Below are 16,987 nucleotides of genomic sequence, written 5' to 3' on the forward strand. Positions count from 1 at the left end.
AGAAATCACCATAGGCATGATTAGTCTTACCTGCTCACACTGTGTGATTAATAGCTAATTAAAACTCAGTTATTTCTCCAAGTGCTTATAGGAAATCTGTAATGAGGGAATTGATTTTATGCTTCCAGTCAGTAATTCTCATTTAATATTTGTAATGTGCATAAATCAAAAGCTTAAGCTCACACGATGACATGAGACACTTTTCAAGGAAACTAAATGACCTAACAACTTAGACAACTGTTTCTTTCTTTCAGGGTACAGAGATTGACATCCTGGTGACAGTGCAGAACTTGCTGAGGCATTGCGTAAACCCCACAAGCTTCCTTAAGCCTCTGGCAAAACTGTTTTCAATTATCCAGAACAAATTATCTCGACAGAAACTCTGCGTGGTTTTTCAGGTATTACATTTTTAAGTGCCTTTCTGTAATTTTCTAATCCTTCTAGTTCTGACAGATAAGGAACAATCATAAGCAAATTCATCTGCAGTGTTCCATATAGGCTTATAGATCTTTAAACCTACATCAAGTTATTTAGTATAATAAAAATAATTGTGCCTGACAGCTGTTTTGGCCTGCTGCATTCTGACTGGTGTGCGAATCTATTTAGATCTATTGCATTTTAAATCTTATCTATAATGAATCCTCTACAGGTATGAGCAAAGCTGGATTTTGACTGCCTGAAGTAGATATTCTTTTTACTCTCCCACCCCGGCTTGATAAGAATCACCCAAGCTGTTGTCCCTGGAATGGCACACGTTATATTTGTTTTCAGCAGGAAATCTATAGAAGATTAGCATAGATCCAGAAATTAGAAATGTGCACCTTTGAAATCCAAGCAGGAGAGGCACTGGTGTTAAAATGACAAAATGTCAGTTACACTGCTTCACACTCTCCTGTAATTTTTTAACTTGCTTTCTAAAGGGCTCAAAATTAAGAGCCTGATTCTGCTCCAAATTGTAGCAGGAAGAGACTTTAAGGTTCTAATATTTATTTGCTGCATATGATTTAACTAATTTTGGTTTTAACTTTGCCTTTTTTTTTTAGACTTTATCTGATCTTGAAGGTGAATTGAAATACATTATGCAGGTAGTTAAGGTATGTGCATTTTTCATTTACTTTTTTATTTAATGTTTGTGTTGAATCATTTTTTAAAAATTCTTTTAAATTAATGATTTGTTGTTCGTCTCTGTTAGTTGAATGCCTTTGATCAACGACATCTCGATGATATCAATTTTGATGTTCGCTTGTCAGCGTTCCAAGCAATCACTTCTCAGATCAAAGAAATGCAAAGAGTGGACATCAACTTTCTTATTCCAGTTATGCATAACTGTTTCTACACCATACAGGTTAGTGGAAAGTTTCTCCTCATGTTAACATAGGGCTTGTGTAATTAATGTTACTTTCCAGTTCTTTTGCTAGTTTTTGGTGCCAAGAAATAGCATCTGTAAAATGGTTTCCTTTTCACAAAAGCCAAGATTTGACTCTTCCCTGGTAATGTCCATGCTGCGTTTTCTGTGATTGTTCTAACAGGCAAGCACAGTGCAGCAAGAGGAATACGAAGGGCCTAACACTGGGTGCCTCTTCAGCCCAGAGCCAAGGACCTCTGTGATGAATCTGGGCTGCACAGCCACAGAGCCATACTGGGAATCTTGAAAAGCTGCTTTTCTCTCAGTGGCAGCTACATGGGCCCCATTCTGACACTCAATAAAGTCCAATGAGAGTCTTTACATTGAGTTCAACAGGCCATTGGATCTGGGCCATAGCTTCTCCTGGGCAGGGGATAGAAAGTTTTGTGTAACTTTTGGATCCATGGTGGGCTTTGTTATAATATTTCAAATGGTACCACCCAGGCTAGATTTGTGGAGAGTAGATGTTCTCTCTGTTACAGCTCTCTGAAACAGGTGAGTTGGGGTGGAGGAAGGGGAGAATGGTAATCAAGTTTTGAAGCTCTAGCTTATGGTGAAATATAGAGATGTTGTTTCTAGACTTATGTGATATGATCTTTTTACCATCTCAGTTAGGGGACATGTCTTTAAGTGACAGTGCCAGCCTGTGTTTGACCAGTATTATCCATCGGATAGCAGAAATCAGCCACACAGAAGATGAATACAAAGAAATAATCCAGCACACTCTCCTGCTGTCTTTGAGAAAAGGACTGAAGAGCAAGACTGAGGTAAGCACTTGGGGTCATAATGATCATCCTATGGTTATGCTGATGATTAGGGCCCTACCAAATGTATGGTGCATTCTGATCAATTTCTTGGCTAGAGGGTTTTAAAATTGGCCAGTTTCACATTTTCAGCTGTTTACATCTGAAATTTCAGGGTGTTGTAACCCTGGGGGTCCCAACCCAAAAGATATGCGGAGGTGGGTCTGACCTCCCTCCTCTCCCACCCCCAGCAGCCCTGCAGGGGAAGAACAAGACCTGTCCCTCTCTAGCCCAGCAGGGACTCAGAGCTAGGAGCCCACTGGCTGGGGTCTTGCAGCACCTCCATAAGCCACCTCCAGGGCTGCTGCCCAGCACTGTAGCTTCCTGCAGCAGCGGGCGGCACTCAGAGGTGGATCTGATCTCCCTCCAAGAGCGGCTGTGCAGGGAAAGGACAAGTCCTGTCCCTCCCCAGCCCAGCGGGAACATGCAGCTAGGATCCTCCTGCTGGGGTGCTCCCAGCAGCAAATCAGATTATCAAATCAGGAGAGATCAGATTTCATGAGGAAGGGCTTATGCTGTGAAATTGATAGGGCCGTGCTGATGATATTAAAATCCATGGGTCATTTGATCATTTTTACCATTGTAATGGCAAACAGGAGTGGTTTAATGCACAGAAAATTTATTCTTGGATTTACATCTTAAAAACAATAAAATAAAAACAGCCCACCCTCTTTTCTGTATTTCCCTGCATAGCTTAGTTTTCCTCTAGGTAGCCCTTTGGGGCAGGGATTTTCTTTATTTTTGTGTACATTGCACAAAACTAAACAATGTAAACGAAAACAATCTGTACTACACAAATAATAAAAGGCATGACTGTGTCAGACATGTTTGTAAGTAGCGCTGACGTGATTAGCTGTTCTATACCAGGGATTGCTGCATTTCCTGTCAACCCTAACCTTTGGGCACTTGCTGTTTGTAGAGCATTCAACAAGACTACACTTCGTTGCTTTCCTGCTTGATTCGAACTTTTCCAAAGCGCCCAGAGTTTCGAGACTTGGTCCAGCTAACTGACTGTCATGATCCTGAGATGGATTTCTTTGAGAACATGAAACATATTCAGGTAAAACACTATGTGCTCCTTTTCCATTGTAAAACGTTAGCATTTGCTCAAGAGGAACATTTTCAAAACTGACTTAAGCTTATAAGACTCTTTGAAAGTAAATGGGACTTAGGTTCACAACTACTTCTGAAAATGGGCCTGGCTGCCTTATTACTGCAGTGATTGGTTGTTTTTATCTCAACTCTCTCTTTTATAAATCTAAGTAAAGTTTGAATTTACGTAAAATTGTTCATACTTTAGTTACAGTATCTTGTATTGTCTGTATTTATATTCTCCATCATGTGGCTGAAAGGAGTGGTCTCTTTATATTCATTAGTAAAATGTCATAGATTCTAATGTTCTTATTTCTTAGCAGCCCCATGTTCCTGATTGTAGCTCAATCTTGCTTAGTCCCTTCTTAACTGTATGAAAAAAACTAGCAAGGCTTTGTTGTACAAACACTGTCCATGTATATTTGTATTGAATAAATTGATGAATAGTCTTTTGAAAATATTTCAGCATGCATGTAGGGCCTGACCTGAATGGGCATTGGATCAGGTCTTGAATTTCTTAATCTCTGCTGCAGCTCTTCTTCCTTTTAAATATACCCATCTGAATGCTTCAGTTTCCCCTTTTTGCTTAGAGTAAATATGCGACATACAGCATTCCTTTTCCGAGAGAGCATTTCTTACATCCCTAGCTACTTTCTGCCTATGTTTTCTAAATTTCTTTTCTCACTCATAATTTCTCACCCACTTTTCCTCCATTATAGTCAATTACCTTTTCCTGTCTGATGCTTTGAGTATGCCATAAGCCACTATTTGTGGTTTATTTACTGAATTGTGACATGTATAAAGGAGCAAAGCTAGAGAAGGTTCAGAGATGGGGGGGTGGGAAATGTGACCCTTCAATGAAAAAGACACATTGTATTTATTTCATTGTGTTTAAGCTTTGGGCACTCTTACAATTGCCACATCAAAAATTATTAAGCGCAAATGTTCTGTTGTTAAATGTTCATGAATTTGCCAATCTCTCCCAGATCCACAGAAGAGCTCGAGCTTTAAGGAAATTGGCGAAGCAGCTGACTGAAGACAAAATCGTGCTGTCCTCCAAAGCTCTGCAGAACTACATCATGCCTTATGCAACTACTGCTATTTTTGATGAGAAAATGCTTAAGGTAGGTTTTTAAAGTAAAGCTAATTTAATACTAATGTATCCATCTTTGTCACAGTGTTCTACCTGCAGTTCTTGTTACCTTAAAAGGGTGACAGATGTGGAGTATTTTGTTTTTTAGATAATAGTGCCTCTTTCCGTTGGTGAAGGAGGATTAAGAAGACACAGGTGCAGCCAGGATCAAGTCCTGTCAGATGCAGAGCACTTCCTGCGTCTGAGAGAATTTGGTCCCTTTATTACTTTCCATGCTGCTAATTTCCTGTCGTACAGATGATTAATTTACAAAGTGGCTTGAGTGGAAATTTTTCCCTCTGTCTCCAAAATTCCCAGAAGCTCTATTGCAGAGAGTTTGTGAGATTAGTTTCTCAAGGAAGCAGTATGCACCTGGTATGGAGTGTGTACAGAGAGAAAGGGGTATGACATCAATAAAAAACTCAGATCCTCCAAAGTCAGCAACAATTTTGTAATTGAAATAGACAACGTGAAGCATGATAACATCTAGTCTGTCATTCTTGTTTAAAAGATTATTTCTTGTACAAAATATATGAAACAAAACAACTTTTAGGGCCAGGGTTACATAGTGTCACAACAGAATGTGTGGTTGGTATTTAGAAAGCCAGAGGTGGGGTTTTTGTTTTTGTTTGTTTGTTTTTTGTATTAAGAGCTGTTCTGTACTGCCTGACAGATTTCAGTGTTTTAGAGATAAAGAGGAAAGGACCCATCAGGGAATCACAACAAGTAAATAGGATCTGTTCAATTTTTGTAATGTGAGAAATCCTTTTAGGCCCAAACGCTGAGAAAGCTTACATGTGTTTATCTTCACACAAGTGGTCCCATTGACTTTGATGGGATTACTCATATGAGCAAAGTTTAATTTGTGGATAAGTATTTGCAGGATTGGCACCTTAGAAATTGAGTTCTTAGTCCATTCTGTGACTATCTGATTCATTTTCAGGGACTTGGGAAAATCTGAAAGAGTTAAAAAGAAATCCCTCATATATTGACTTTGTTTATTTTAGTCGTGTGTTCCATTGATTTAAATATGTTTTATATCTTTGTTTAAAATGTATTTATAGTGATGATTTTTTTGTTTGTGTTTCGGCAGCATGAAAATATGATAACTGCTTCAGTTGAAGTTGTAGGTGCTGTTTCCAGGCGTCTCTCTTGGTCAGCATATATGTACCATTTAAGACATTTCATATACGTTTTGCAAACTGGACAGATCAATCAAAAACTGGGTGTCAGGTACAGTAATGCTTGTTTCCAGTGCTCACTGTCATGCTACAAATTAAAGATTCAGCAAGTTAATGGATGGTTTTAGGATTTTAGTGTTGTCACTGTTTTGGGGGCAACTGCTCTCTATGGTGGAGTTCTGTAATTGAAAATCAGTGAGGGAAAAAAAATAATCCCAGAAAATGGTGGCTTCCAGTTTTTTTGACCAACGATCAATCTAAACACCCTTTTCCGTATATGAGAAGAACTGACCTTTTATTCAATCTGTTGTCTGACAGCTTGTTAGTGACTGTGCTAGAAGCTTTTCATTTTGACCATGAAACCCTTGAAAAGCAACTCAAGACTTTTCAGAATGAAGGTGAGTTTTCAGATTCCTAATGATGGAACCTCACATGCTAGTTGCTCATAGTCTAGATAGCTTTCTCTTGCTTTACACCTCAGGTTAGCTTCTTCAAGCTTTTAAGACGTACTAATTGGAAGGCCTGTTTTGACAAATCAACTCTCTTTGTCTGTCTTCATAATTAGTACTGGTCCTGGGGCTTCCACAGCCCAGAATAGCCTTGGCATAACTTAGACTGGGCTAAGGGATGCTCTGTCTTACGCTGGCTGGAGCAGCAGTCTTGCAGGGATTTCTTTGCTAGCCAAAGACTGGGTAGAGTGCTGTGTGCTCCACCCTGCCCCTGCTGCAGTTACAATGAAGGAACTTGTGTCTGTGGCATATTCACATTTGTGGTTATCTGTTCAGGATTTTGGGCTTTTCTGGAAGTGGTGTGGAGATGTCTCACATGCTGCCTCCACAGGGTCTGTGATTTGATTTTGCCCGACAGATGCAGAGGCCATGGATGCTGAGGAAGCAGCAGAGAATGAAGCCATGGAATTGGACCAGAATGAGGAGGAGGAGGAGGCTGAGGGAGAGAAGAGCAAGAACCTGCTGGAGGACAGTGAGAAGCAGAGGGATCCTGCACTGATTCAGCATGAACTGGCAGGCACTGGAGAATCTGAGGAGACCCAGAAAGCCACAAAATCCATTTCTTTCCTTCCCAGAAATAAGGAGGAGCTGGAGTGTCTGATTGAATACATTCAACGAACAGTAACTGACAGCATCTTGCCCAAATTACACAGGTGTCTTGCTGCAAAGGTGTGTGTTCAGCACTGAAAAGATGGTTTGTAAATGTACGTGGGTGTAAGTGACTCTTGTGCTGGTGCCAAGAGCCAGGCTGAAGGGTACTAGCCAGAGAACGGGTACAACATGTGCAGGAGAACTGCAAATTGCCTAGACTTATGACTTCAACCCTGACCTGGAGAGACGCCACCTCGAAGCATGAGAGGGAGTTCACTCTCCTTTGCATGTCATTGGGATTGGTGACAAGCCCTCCAATTCACCTGCCTGCTATCGATGGGTTTGGAATGACTTATTTCACACAGGCCTCTCAACGGCCCTCAGCTGATTATAAACATCCAGTTTGTTTTCAGTGTTACAGATGCAGAAAAAAGTTGGTCCAGTGTTTAGGGTGCTTGTCAGAGACCTGGGTTCAGTTCCCTGCTCTGCCAGACTTCCAGTATGGCAGTGGGAAAGTCATTTAGTTTCTCCGTGCCTCAGGTCTGTTAAATGGGGATTCCCTGCCTCTTGGGGGAGTTTGGAGGATCATTATATTGCATACTGTGAGGTGTTTGGTAAAGGGTGCTATATAGGAACCTAAGACAGATGGGTTTAGCTCAGTGGTTCTCAATGCGCAGCCTGCAGGCTGCATGTGACCCAATTAGCACAGAGCTGCGGCCCTGCTGTGTGCCAAAGGCCGCAGGGCCCACGAGGCTGGGGTCCAGGCTTCCCCACTCGCACTGTGGGGTTCGGAGTCACCAGGGCTGCACTACCCCGTGCGGCAGGGTCCAGCGCTGCTGGGCGCATTGGTGGCTGGGGCTGCCCTGTCCTGCCCTGCCCCGCTGCACGGTGGGGTCCGGGACTGCCCTGCCAACCAGCAAGGCAGTGGGGTCTGCTTCTGTGGAGGGTCTCTTCTCTGGGCAGGTGCTGGGCTTAGGCAGGGTGTGTGTTGGGGGGGTGGGGCAGTGGCCGCATATGAGCCTACCATGATAAGTAGGTTGAGAACCACTGGTTTAGCTCAGCACTACGTTCTACTGAAAAAACAGTTGTAATGTTTAACACTGAAGTATACAGTTGAAGTTCTCTAGTGTGTACTTGTACAGCACTGGCTCTCCATATGCGTATTCTCCCTATTTCCCTTTTGTCCCATTCTGCTGCATTTGGGAAATGGAGCGAGCCCAGGAGTTACGGATTCTTCCCAGGAGGAACACAGAGAAAGGAGCATAAGTTCATTCAAATGCACTGAATCAGTTTGTGAGGGAAACTCCACTCTAAGCAGTGTGTCACTGTAACAGAGTCCCCTGATAAGCAGCTTCCACAGGACATAGTCTATGAAGTTCTCTGGGGTCCATCAGGATGGATAAGGTGTTAGGTACATATCCAGTAATGTTTGTTAAAAGGTAGTTACTGGACTGTCCAGTTTACTAAAGACTTTAAAATGTAGACACCTAGCTGAGCATGTCAGCCTGCTCTTCACGGGGTTAAGAACTGGGTATTTGAAAAAGTTGTTCATTTGCATCACCAGTGTAGTGTTAAAAGGGATTTATGTCTGCCCCATGTTCCAGGTGAAAAGTGATGAGGAACACAAGCTTGTGAAATCCAAGGCTGTGAACGATGAAGAGGTGGTTCGGGTGCCGTTAGCGTTTGCCATGGTCAAGTTAATGCAGTCTCTCCCACAAGAGGTCATGGAAGCTAACCTCCCAAGGTACAGGGGCAGAGTCACTCCTCAAATGTCAGTTATTGCACTAAAAAGATTAAGGGCCAGATTTTTAAAAGCCTGCAGTTTTGCATCTGGCTAAAGCCAGGCTGGAGAAAAAAGGGCCCTTAAAACACCTTGCAATATTTTTAGAAACAGGTGTTTTCGCAATGTCTTCGGCTTTAATGTTGATGCCCTTTTGCCCTTGACTTTTTCCTTATATAGGGCCCAGCTACATGTGAAAGGTGCTTGATAAATTCTTAAGTAGTAATCAGAACTGCGGGGTGAAGTGCCCAGAGATTAAGAGGTGACAGAGCTGGGGTTAGAATCTGGACTCTTGGTCCTGTAATTTAACCACCTTTCCTCTTTGTACAATAGCACCATTTGAGGAGATGCATTTGTGGATGATAAACACATGGTCTTAAGGCCATATATGAAAACAAGAGGGCCTCAGTGCCTCGTTTTGAGGGTAACTCAACTATTCCCTATGTAAAGCTATCAGAGAAAATCCATGAAATTGCCCTGAAAAGCAGCCAGGGCAGTTACTGTAGTGTTTGGTTCTGTGCTGGTTTGTGGCTGTGCTGAACTGTTCATCTCTGGTTCCAGCATTCTTCTCAAAGTCTGCTCACTTCTGAGGAACTGGGCACAGGAAATACGGGACATCGCACGGAACACCCTCACCAAAATAATAGAGACTTTGGGAGCACGGTACCTGCAATACGTCTTAAGAGAGATGCAGTCGACTCTCGTCCATGGCTACCAGGTAATCCCATGGGTCTTCCTCTCATTCTCTGTAGCTTTTTATAATTAAGAACATAAGAACAGCCATACTGGGTCAGACCAAAGGTCCATCTAGCCCAGTATCCTATCTTCCCACAGTGGCCAATGCCAGGTGCCCCAGAGAGAACGAACAGAACAGGTAATCAAGTGATCCATCTCCTGTCACCCATTCCCAGCTTCTGGCAAACAGAGGCTAGGGACACTGCAGAGCATGGTTTTGCTGGGAGTAGATTTCAATGGGAAATTAGAACCAGGATTTACTTTGCTTTGTGCTGTGGAAAAGTAACTTGGTATTTTGTAGTACAATGGTGGCTGCAGGCCCCAACTGAGAATCAGTCCTCATTGTGGTAGGCACTATACAGACATAAAGGCAGTCCTGGAAGATAGACAAGATAGGGAAAGGAAGTGACATTGTCCCCAATTTACAGAAGGGTTAAGGGTGAAATCCTTCCCCAACTGAAGTTTTCCCCCTGACTTCAGTAGGGCCAGGATTTCACCCACAATTATTTGCTCAAGGTCACACAGTGAGTGTGTGACAGAGCTGGGAATAGAAACCCAGTCTCTGGAGTCCCAGTCCGGTGCCTTAACCACAAGGTCATTGTGCCTCTCACTTTAATTTATGATAAGAATGGCTTTTCAGATGAGCTGTCCCAGTGGGGAGATGCTCGCTTTCTGCTACTGGACTCTGGCAGATGAAAAGTGCTGGTCTTAGATGTGGGAAGAGAACAATCTCTAAGGGCTCTATCTGTGTGTATCACCGTCTGCCCAGAACAGTGCTGGTATGGTTCTGGACATGCTTGTGTACCATTCCAGCTGTCTGAAATGAGCTGCTGGCCAAGCAGGCATCATGGGATATGCTGAAATGGGTAAAAATTACAAATTTTGAAATAAGTGACTCATTTTGAATTGAGTTCTGGGAGAGCGGGTAAATCCTTTCCAGCCGTGGGTTTTTGGACAGTTCTCAGTAGTTTTCCTGTTGAGAGTATTCGAGTCTATTGATTGAGAAATGTGAGAGCTCTGCTGTGGGAATCCTCAGGTCTGATTATCTCCAAAACAACCTCACCACCAAAAAATCCCAGCTTGGGAATGGTAAATGTAATGCTAATTGTTTGTCTCTAGGTCCATGTGCTGACGTTCACTGTGCATCTGTTACTGAAAGGCCTGACCAGCAGGCTTAGCCCTGGCGATTTGGACACTTGCTTAGACATTATGATTGAGGTAGGAGTTAATTGAAATGAAAGTCAAGACACATGTCAAATGCCAAGGGAATGTGCTTGGATAAAAAGACGTGTTGCAAGAGATGACGCTGGCAACCCCAGCCTTCTGAAAGGGGGGATCGTTGACTTCACTATACCTTGATTATGTACCACAAAAATGCTGTTCTTAGCACAAGTAACTGGCTGGGTATGTGGTGGGGAGAGAGGGTAGATAACTGTCCATGCATAACTTGTGCTCTTCTACGGCAGAATCTAGTAGTGATTCTGCTGTTCTCATTTGTTTCTCTCCACTGCATTTCAAAAGATTTTCAATCAGGAGCTGTTTGGGGATGTTGCTGAGGAAAAGGAAGTGAAGGGGATAGTCTCCAAGGTCATGGAGGCTCGCAGAAGCAAGAGTTACGATTCCTACGAAATCCTTGGCCAGTTTGTAGGGAAGGACCAAGTGACGAAGCTCATTCTTCCGTTGAAAGAGGTAAACACATCCAATCAGAACTTTCAGTAAGAGCCCTGCCTTTAACACTGAAAGTGATCAAATGGGCCATCTGAAAGGAAGAGGTCTGAGGGGCTAAGATGGCATAGCTGCAGAGGTGGGATCTGGCTGTTCGTTTTTCCCTTGCTGGAAATTAGTATTCTTGCAGAGGATAAAATTGGGATTTACTATTTATATCTGTAGCAAGAGGTAACTTATCTGTTCTTCCCCCCACCCCATGCAAAGGAAATATCTGGATGTTTTCTGCTCCACCTCTCAGATATGATTTGCCTCTGATTACATTATTTATAGCAGAGCTCATAAAGGCCCCGATCCTGCAAGCTGTTCTGCCTGGGTGGAAGCCTGTTTATGCATGGAACCCTCCTGAAGTCAGGGACTCCAGACATGGGGCAATACCCACCCATGCAGCACCCTAGTGACTTGAGTGGGGCTCTCCACTTGAGTGGGTCTCTGCCCATTAGAACACTGGCAGGAATGGAGTCCCATACACTCATAAGCTCTGAGGCCCCACTGTACTTTTAGACCCTTCATTTGCTGATTAATGTGGAGGTGGATGGGGAGAATGTAAAAGGACTTCTCTGTCCTGCTGAGGCGAGTGAGCAGCAAGATTCTGCTTGTGCTGGAGGCAATTTGGATTGGCCATTCTTGTAACTTCCTCCTGCTGCCCACAAAGAGCTGCCCTGCTGTGTTACAGCTTAATGTGACTCTTGTGCTGTCTAGATTTTAGAGAGCACCATGAGCCTGAAAATGTCCCGCAAGGTGCATGAAACATTACGTCGCATCGTGTCAGGGTTGATCCTAAATCCAGAAATGAGCGCGGAATCCATTCTCGTGCTCAGCCACGGCCTGATCAGCGAAAATCTGCCCCTGCTAACGGAAAAAGCCAAGTAAGTTACAAAGAATGAAGCAGTCCATCTGCTATTGATTGGTCTTTGCTGTCTGAGAGTCCTGGTTTCTTGAGATTTTGCTCTTGGAGTGATTCTGTGAAATCGGGGGAAACTACAGCAGATCATACTGAGAAGTGAACTGTTAGACTGGTGGAGGGAGGTCTCCTGTGTTAAGAAACATGAATTCAAACTGGAACAAGTGCGGAGAAGGGCTGCTAGGATGATCTGAGGAATAGAAAACCTACCTTATGAGAAGAGACTCAAAGTGCTTGGCTTGTTTCGCCTAACCAAACAAAAACTGAGGGGAGATATGTTTGCTGTCTATAAGTACATCAGAGGGATAAAAAACAGGGAGGGAGGGGAGTTATCTAAGATAAGCGCCAATGTGGACACATCAACAAATGGCTATAAACTGGCCGTCAACAAGTTTAAGCTTGAAAATAGACAAAGGTTTCTAACCACCAGAGCAGTAAAGTTCTGGAACAGCCTTCCATGGGAAGCAGTGGGGGGCAAAAAACCTAATTGGTTTCAAGACTGAGCTTGATAAGTTTTTATGGAGTGTATGGATGATGAGACTGCCTACAATGGCTTGTAGACGATCTGTGACTGGCATCCGCCAATCTCCAGTGGCCAGTGATGGGACACTAGATGGGGAAGGCTCTGAGTTACTACAGAGAATTCTTTCCCAGGTATCTGCCTGATGTGTCTTGCCCAGATGCTCAAGGTCTAACTGACTGCCATATTGGGAGTTGGGAAGGAATTTTCTCCCAAGTCAGATTGGCAGAGACCCTGTGGGTTTTTTTGCCTTCTTCTGCAGCATGGGGCAGGCTCACTGGCAGGTTTAAAGTAGTGTAAATGGTGGATTCTTTGTAACTTGAAGTCTTTAAACCCTGATTTGTAGACTTCAGTAACTCAGCCAGAGGTGAGGGGTCTATTACGGGAGTGGGTGAGGTTCTGTGGCCTGCAACTTGCAGGAGGTCAGACTCAATGATCACGATGATTCCTTTTGGCCTTAAAGTCTGAGTTTCCCCAAACACATTAGGGTTTCTCCCTCATGTTCCTCACAGCCCTAAATTTACACTTAATCCCCTGGTTTGGACAGATTGTACTGAGCCTCTGAAAGCAGGGCTGCCAAAGTCTGAAGATGCCAAGGTTAGAAGATGGTAGAAGTGGGACTCCCTCAGGAATCTGTACTTGTGTCCTGTGGGCTGCTCTCCTGTTGGAAGAGGGTTTGATTTCGGTGACTTCCCTGCCTAAGTTTTTGTTCCAAATGTTTTAGTTTTCTCATTTTAGCTAGAAGTTTCTCCAATACAGGGAAGGGCTATTTATAAATGAGATGAAAGCTGCAGTTATTGTGGATCAGGTTTGAAAATTGAAATGCCTTTCAATTTGGACAGTTTTTTAAAAAAAATTTTAAATTTGCATGCGCTAGCTATTGAATTTTGCCTGTTTAGGTGGGTTTCTACCAATGATAAACGTCAGAAAACAATAGAAATGTTACATGAAGCAAAACACACTTGTTAGTCCTCATAGAAGTAAAAATGCTCTTTAGTTTGTTCCATTGATTCTTTCACCGCCATGACCTGAATGTGCTCCATGCAGTGTCTGTTGTCAGCAGTAGAGGCAGTGAAATTCTCTCCACTGCCAGCAGAGAGTCTCCAAGGACATCAAAGTCTAAATGTACCTTTCACCTCACGATAATTTGCAGAACGAAAGCCCCGGCTCCTCCAGATCCTTGTCTGCAACCAGAAAGCTGCCTGTTACTCCCACCAGTCCCAGCTCGAGGTGGGCAGAAAGCAGCTGTTAGCAGCAAGACTAACATGCATATCTTGGTCGACTCAGGACTTAGGGTAAGGGTCTCCCCAGATGTGGAAAAAATGCTGTGGTGTCAATTGTTCTGCTGTCCTTTAAAAAAAAAAAAAAAAAATTAAAAAGTTCCCTCTGTCCCTGTCTGGTGTTAATGACAGTTCCTGTTCCTGGGGGTCTGGCTGCCCGTAGTAACTTCAGGGCGGGACTTCTAGGGTGCTGCTAAGAGCATTTCATTTGTTAAAGACTTAATGTACTGTTGCATGGTTTCTGCTGTGTCCTGAAATTGTGTTTGGGATTTTTTTGAACCCCTTTGAGTTACATGATGATGTCCTCGTCCTTTCTTTGTGACTAATGACAAATGTGTTTTCAACACTGTAGCTACTGCACATGAGCCTGAAGAGATCCAAAATAAATTCCTCAGAAGAGCATGTTTTAGAAATGTTGGATCCTTTTGTTCAGCTGCTTATAGACTGCCTGCAATCCACGGATGTTAAGGTAGGGGGTCTAAGCTCAATATACCACTTGCCTCTTCTGCCCAGCTCCATTGCAGAATACAGGCTAACCATGGATTCCAAAGACTGCCCTGCATTGTCCTTGAACTATAAAGCACAATTTTCAAACCTGATTTCTTAGCTGTTAAGGTAAATAATTAGTGAGGGGATACGATACCTTGAGAGGTTTATAATCCAGGGGATTCTTAACATTTTGCCTCTGAATTGCTGGTTGAAAAATGGCCAAAGTCAACAGTGAGCAGTTCTTACCATGCGGGTGCTGCTAGACGTCTGTGAAATATATGGCTGATCTTGATCTGGTTCTAGCAATTGTCACTGTCCCCATCATAACTCGCCTCCTTGTTGGGAATCTCAGCAGAGTCCAAGGATCGAATAGGCCTAGAAACAGGACCTGCCCAGTTGCTCCTAGAGGAGAGGTCCCTTCAGGTCTGAGTTGAAGGGCAGTGTAAGGAGCTGGCATGATCTCTGCACACTTCATGCTGTGACTGTTCTGCAGATTGGGATCTCCGTGTCTAGTGGTATTACTGTGACACCTTTGCGACCGTAGTTCACTTACAATAATAATTAAAAGGGAAACCCTAAATTTTTCTTCCCCTGTAGAGAAAAGGTAACAAGATCCCTCTGTGAAAATTTTCCTTTTGTTTCCTTCTCTTCCCCTCCCCTTCTTTGTTCCTGTTCAGATTGTAGAAACTACCTAGGAGCAGAACCTGCTCTTGATGCTGCTGCAGTGCCTCTCTTCTGCCTGTGGGACAGCCGCACTCAGGGCTTACTTGGCCCTGAGAGGGAGCCTCCCGAAGGTTTCTTGTGCTGCCTTGGGCCCACCTTGATTGGCTAAACTTGGGTTCTTTGGGATTTCCTTAACTCCTTAGCTTGATTTCTCCGCTCTGACTACCCACTACCCTGTTCCCTTTGCAGTGCATAGGTATAAAATCCTGGATTCCCAGTGCCAAGGGATCAACCTGCATCCCTTTCCTTCACCCGAATGCACTGCTGACTGAGTAATGTAGTCTGACAAAAACCTTGTGTGGTGCTTCATAACTGACTTAATCTCCTATGTGCTGGGCATGCCTATCGCACTAAATCCATGGGATTTGAGGGCACTCAGCATCTCTCACAGGATCAGGCCCAATAGGACATTTAATGCTTCAGAAGTACCAACGTTTTGTGCCCAGGAGCAGGCAGGTTCTAAGTGAGGTGAGAGCTTGGCAGGTTCTAAGCGAGGTGAGAGCCCGGCAGGTTCTCGTGTGTATGCCAACGTGCAGGGGCAGACATCAGGTTAATTGTTGCCTTCTTGCCAGGCACCAGCCAGCCCAGCAGTACTGTATCCAAGTGAACAAAGTGGCCAAATAAACCCCTCCCTCTGTGGATTTTGGTGTGTTCAAGAATGCAGAGTCTGACCTGGGCACTCTTTTCACCACAACAGAAGGCACCTAACACACTGGCTCTGGTGGCTTGACTAATTTGGCAACAAACACCGAGATTTTCATGGGACTGGTGATTTTTGGGAGACAAAAATGAGAGTCCTTAATGGAGCCTGGTTTTCAGAAAATGCTGAGCATCCACCCTCTGAAAATAAGACCCCTTAAAGGTGTCTCAAGCTAGGCACCAGAAATCAGTAGCCACATCTGAAAATCTTGGCCATAGATTGGTGTGTGCTATGTATTACCTTTCCTGTCAGGTTGACTAGTCATTTCTATTTCATATAAAAGGTTTGGGAAAGCTTAACTTCCATGTTAATTCCAGCAGTAGATAGTCACCCAGGCCTGCTAGTAATTATAGACTGGGGAGCTGGGGGAGTGCTCTTTAAATCCTGTTAATCCCACATGCTGTTCTTTGGCTTCTATTCCCAGGTGATCACTGGCGCTCTGCAGTCTTTGGTGTGGATTTTAAAGTTCCCTTTGCCTTCTATTGAAAAGAATATGGAGAAACTAACCAAGCAGCTTTTCCTGCTGCTGAAGGATTTTGCCAAGCAAGGAGCAGCCAAGGGCCAGAACTTCCATTTGGTGGTGAACTGTTTCAAAGTAAGCAGAGCCAAAAAGAACAGTTCATAGGCGACTCGTGGGAATGGAAGGCTCAGATGCTCCCCACCCCCACAACAGCTGGCCCGGGCAGCGGAGTGGAAAGGGTGGGCCAGAGCTGGAAGAGGTGGGGTGGGGCCAGAGCCTCTTCCAGCCACACTGCCTGAGACGCTGCCCAGTGCAGCGCAGTGGCTGACTGTGACTGGGAGCACAGCAGGCTGCCCCCTTCCCAGGCTCAGCTTTCAGCGACAGAGACCGAGGCAGCTGGAACCTCCCCCTGTCACTGCACCCCTCCCCAGCAAGACCCCTGTTGCTGCATGCAGAGCATGGTGGGTGAGCTCCAGTTTGCTCAGATGCTGTCCCGGAAGCCATGCCCAGACGGTAGGCAGACAACTGCTGCTGCAGCCAGGCACTCTCCCAGGCAGCTGTTGGGCTGCACCAGGCAGTGTCCGGGAGAGGCTCAGTCCCGCTCCCTGCCTGGGTCTTGATGCCAGGAAGAGCAGCCAGTTGTGCCCGAGGGGGGAAGGGGAACCGGCACAGTGGGAGGACAGAGACATCTCCCTCCCTCCCCCCAGGTAACATGGGCTGGGGAGAGTGTGAGGGGCCTGGCTGGGTGGAGAGGAGACACGTAGGGAGGTCATGTGTCCACTTTAGCTGGTGCCCCTCTGTACTGGGGGGAGGCATCAGTCATCTGTGGAACAGTTTAATGTTAATTTAATGAAATCAGGAAAGCCCAGCTATAGATCCCTCAATCCCTGCAGTCTGTGCCTGCATGGAACCTCTTATGCCCGTCTGCATGATTCAGGATACTAGGGAGGGAAAGAAA

The 16,987-nt window shown here is 44.5% G+C and overlaps 1 protein-coding gene and 1 long non-coding RNA gene across 3 annotated transcripts in view; one reads left to right on the forward strand and one right to left on the reverse strand.

Moving 5' to 3' along the window:
- The window catches only part of LOC127042744 (uncharacterized), a 439,524-nt gene that overhangs the window by 401,645 nt on the left and 20,892 nt on the right, over positions 1 to 16,987 (reverse strand). The gene's annotated exons all lie outside the window — the stretch shown is intronic.
- The window catches only part of UTP20 (UTP20 small subunit processome component), a 104,612-nt gene that overhangs the window by 61,196 nt on the left and 26,429 nt on the right, over positions 1 to 16,987 (forward strand). For both annotated transcript variants that reach the window (XM_050934046.1, XM_050934056.1), the window contains exons 33-49: positions 255 to 398; positions 1,044 to 1,094; positions 1,193 to 1,345; positions 2,017 to 2,172; positions 3,128 to 3,268; positions 4,287 to 4,424; positions 5,526 to 5,665; positions 5,932 to 6,011; positions 6,481 to 6,791; positions 8,318 to 8,457; positions 9,055 to 9,211; positions 10,348 to 10,446; positions 10,750 to 10,917; positions 11,656 to 11,822; positions 13,531 to 13,672; positions 14,010 to 14,126; positions 15,994 to 16,164. In XM_050934046.1, coding sequence (XP_050790003.1) covers positions 255 to 398; positions 1,044 to 1,094; positions 1,193 to 1,345; positions 2,017 to 2,172; positions 3,128 to 3,268; positions 4,287 to 4,424; positions 5,526 to 5,665; positions 5,932 to 6,011; positions 6,481 to 6,791; positions 8,318 to 8,457; positions 9,055 to 9,211; positions 10,348 to 10,446; positions 10,750 to 10,917; positions 11,656 to 11,822; positions 13,531 to 13,672; positions 14,010 to 14,126; positions 15,994 to 16,164 — 2,475 coding nt within the window. The remainder of the gene's footprint in view (positions 1 to 254; positions 399 to 1,043; positions 1,095 to 1,192; positions 1,346 to 2,016; positions 2,173 to 3,127; positions 3,269 to 4,286; positions 4,425 to 5,525; positions 5,666 to 5,931; positions 6,012 to 6,480; positions 6,792 to 8,317; positions 8,458 to 9,054; positions 9,212 to 10,347; positions 10,447 to 10,749; positions 10,918 to 11,655; positions 11,823 to 13,530; positions 13,673 to 14,009; positions 14,127 to 15,993; positions 16,165 to 16,987) is intronic.

The sequence above is a fragment of the Gopherus flavomarginatus genome, chromosome 1, assembly GCF_025201925.1.
Source record: "Gopherus flavomarginatus isolate rGopFla2 chromosome 1, rGopFla2.mat.asm, whole genome shotgun sequence".
Classification (NCBI taxonomy): Eukaryota; Metazoa; Chordata; order Testudines; family Testudinidae; genus Gopherus; species Gopherus flavomarginatus.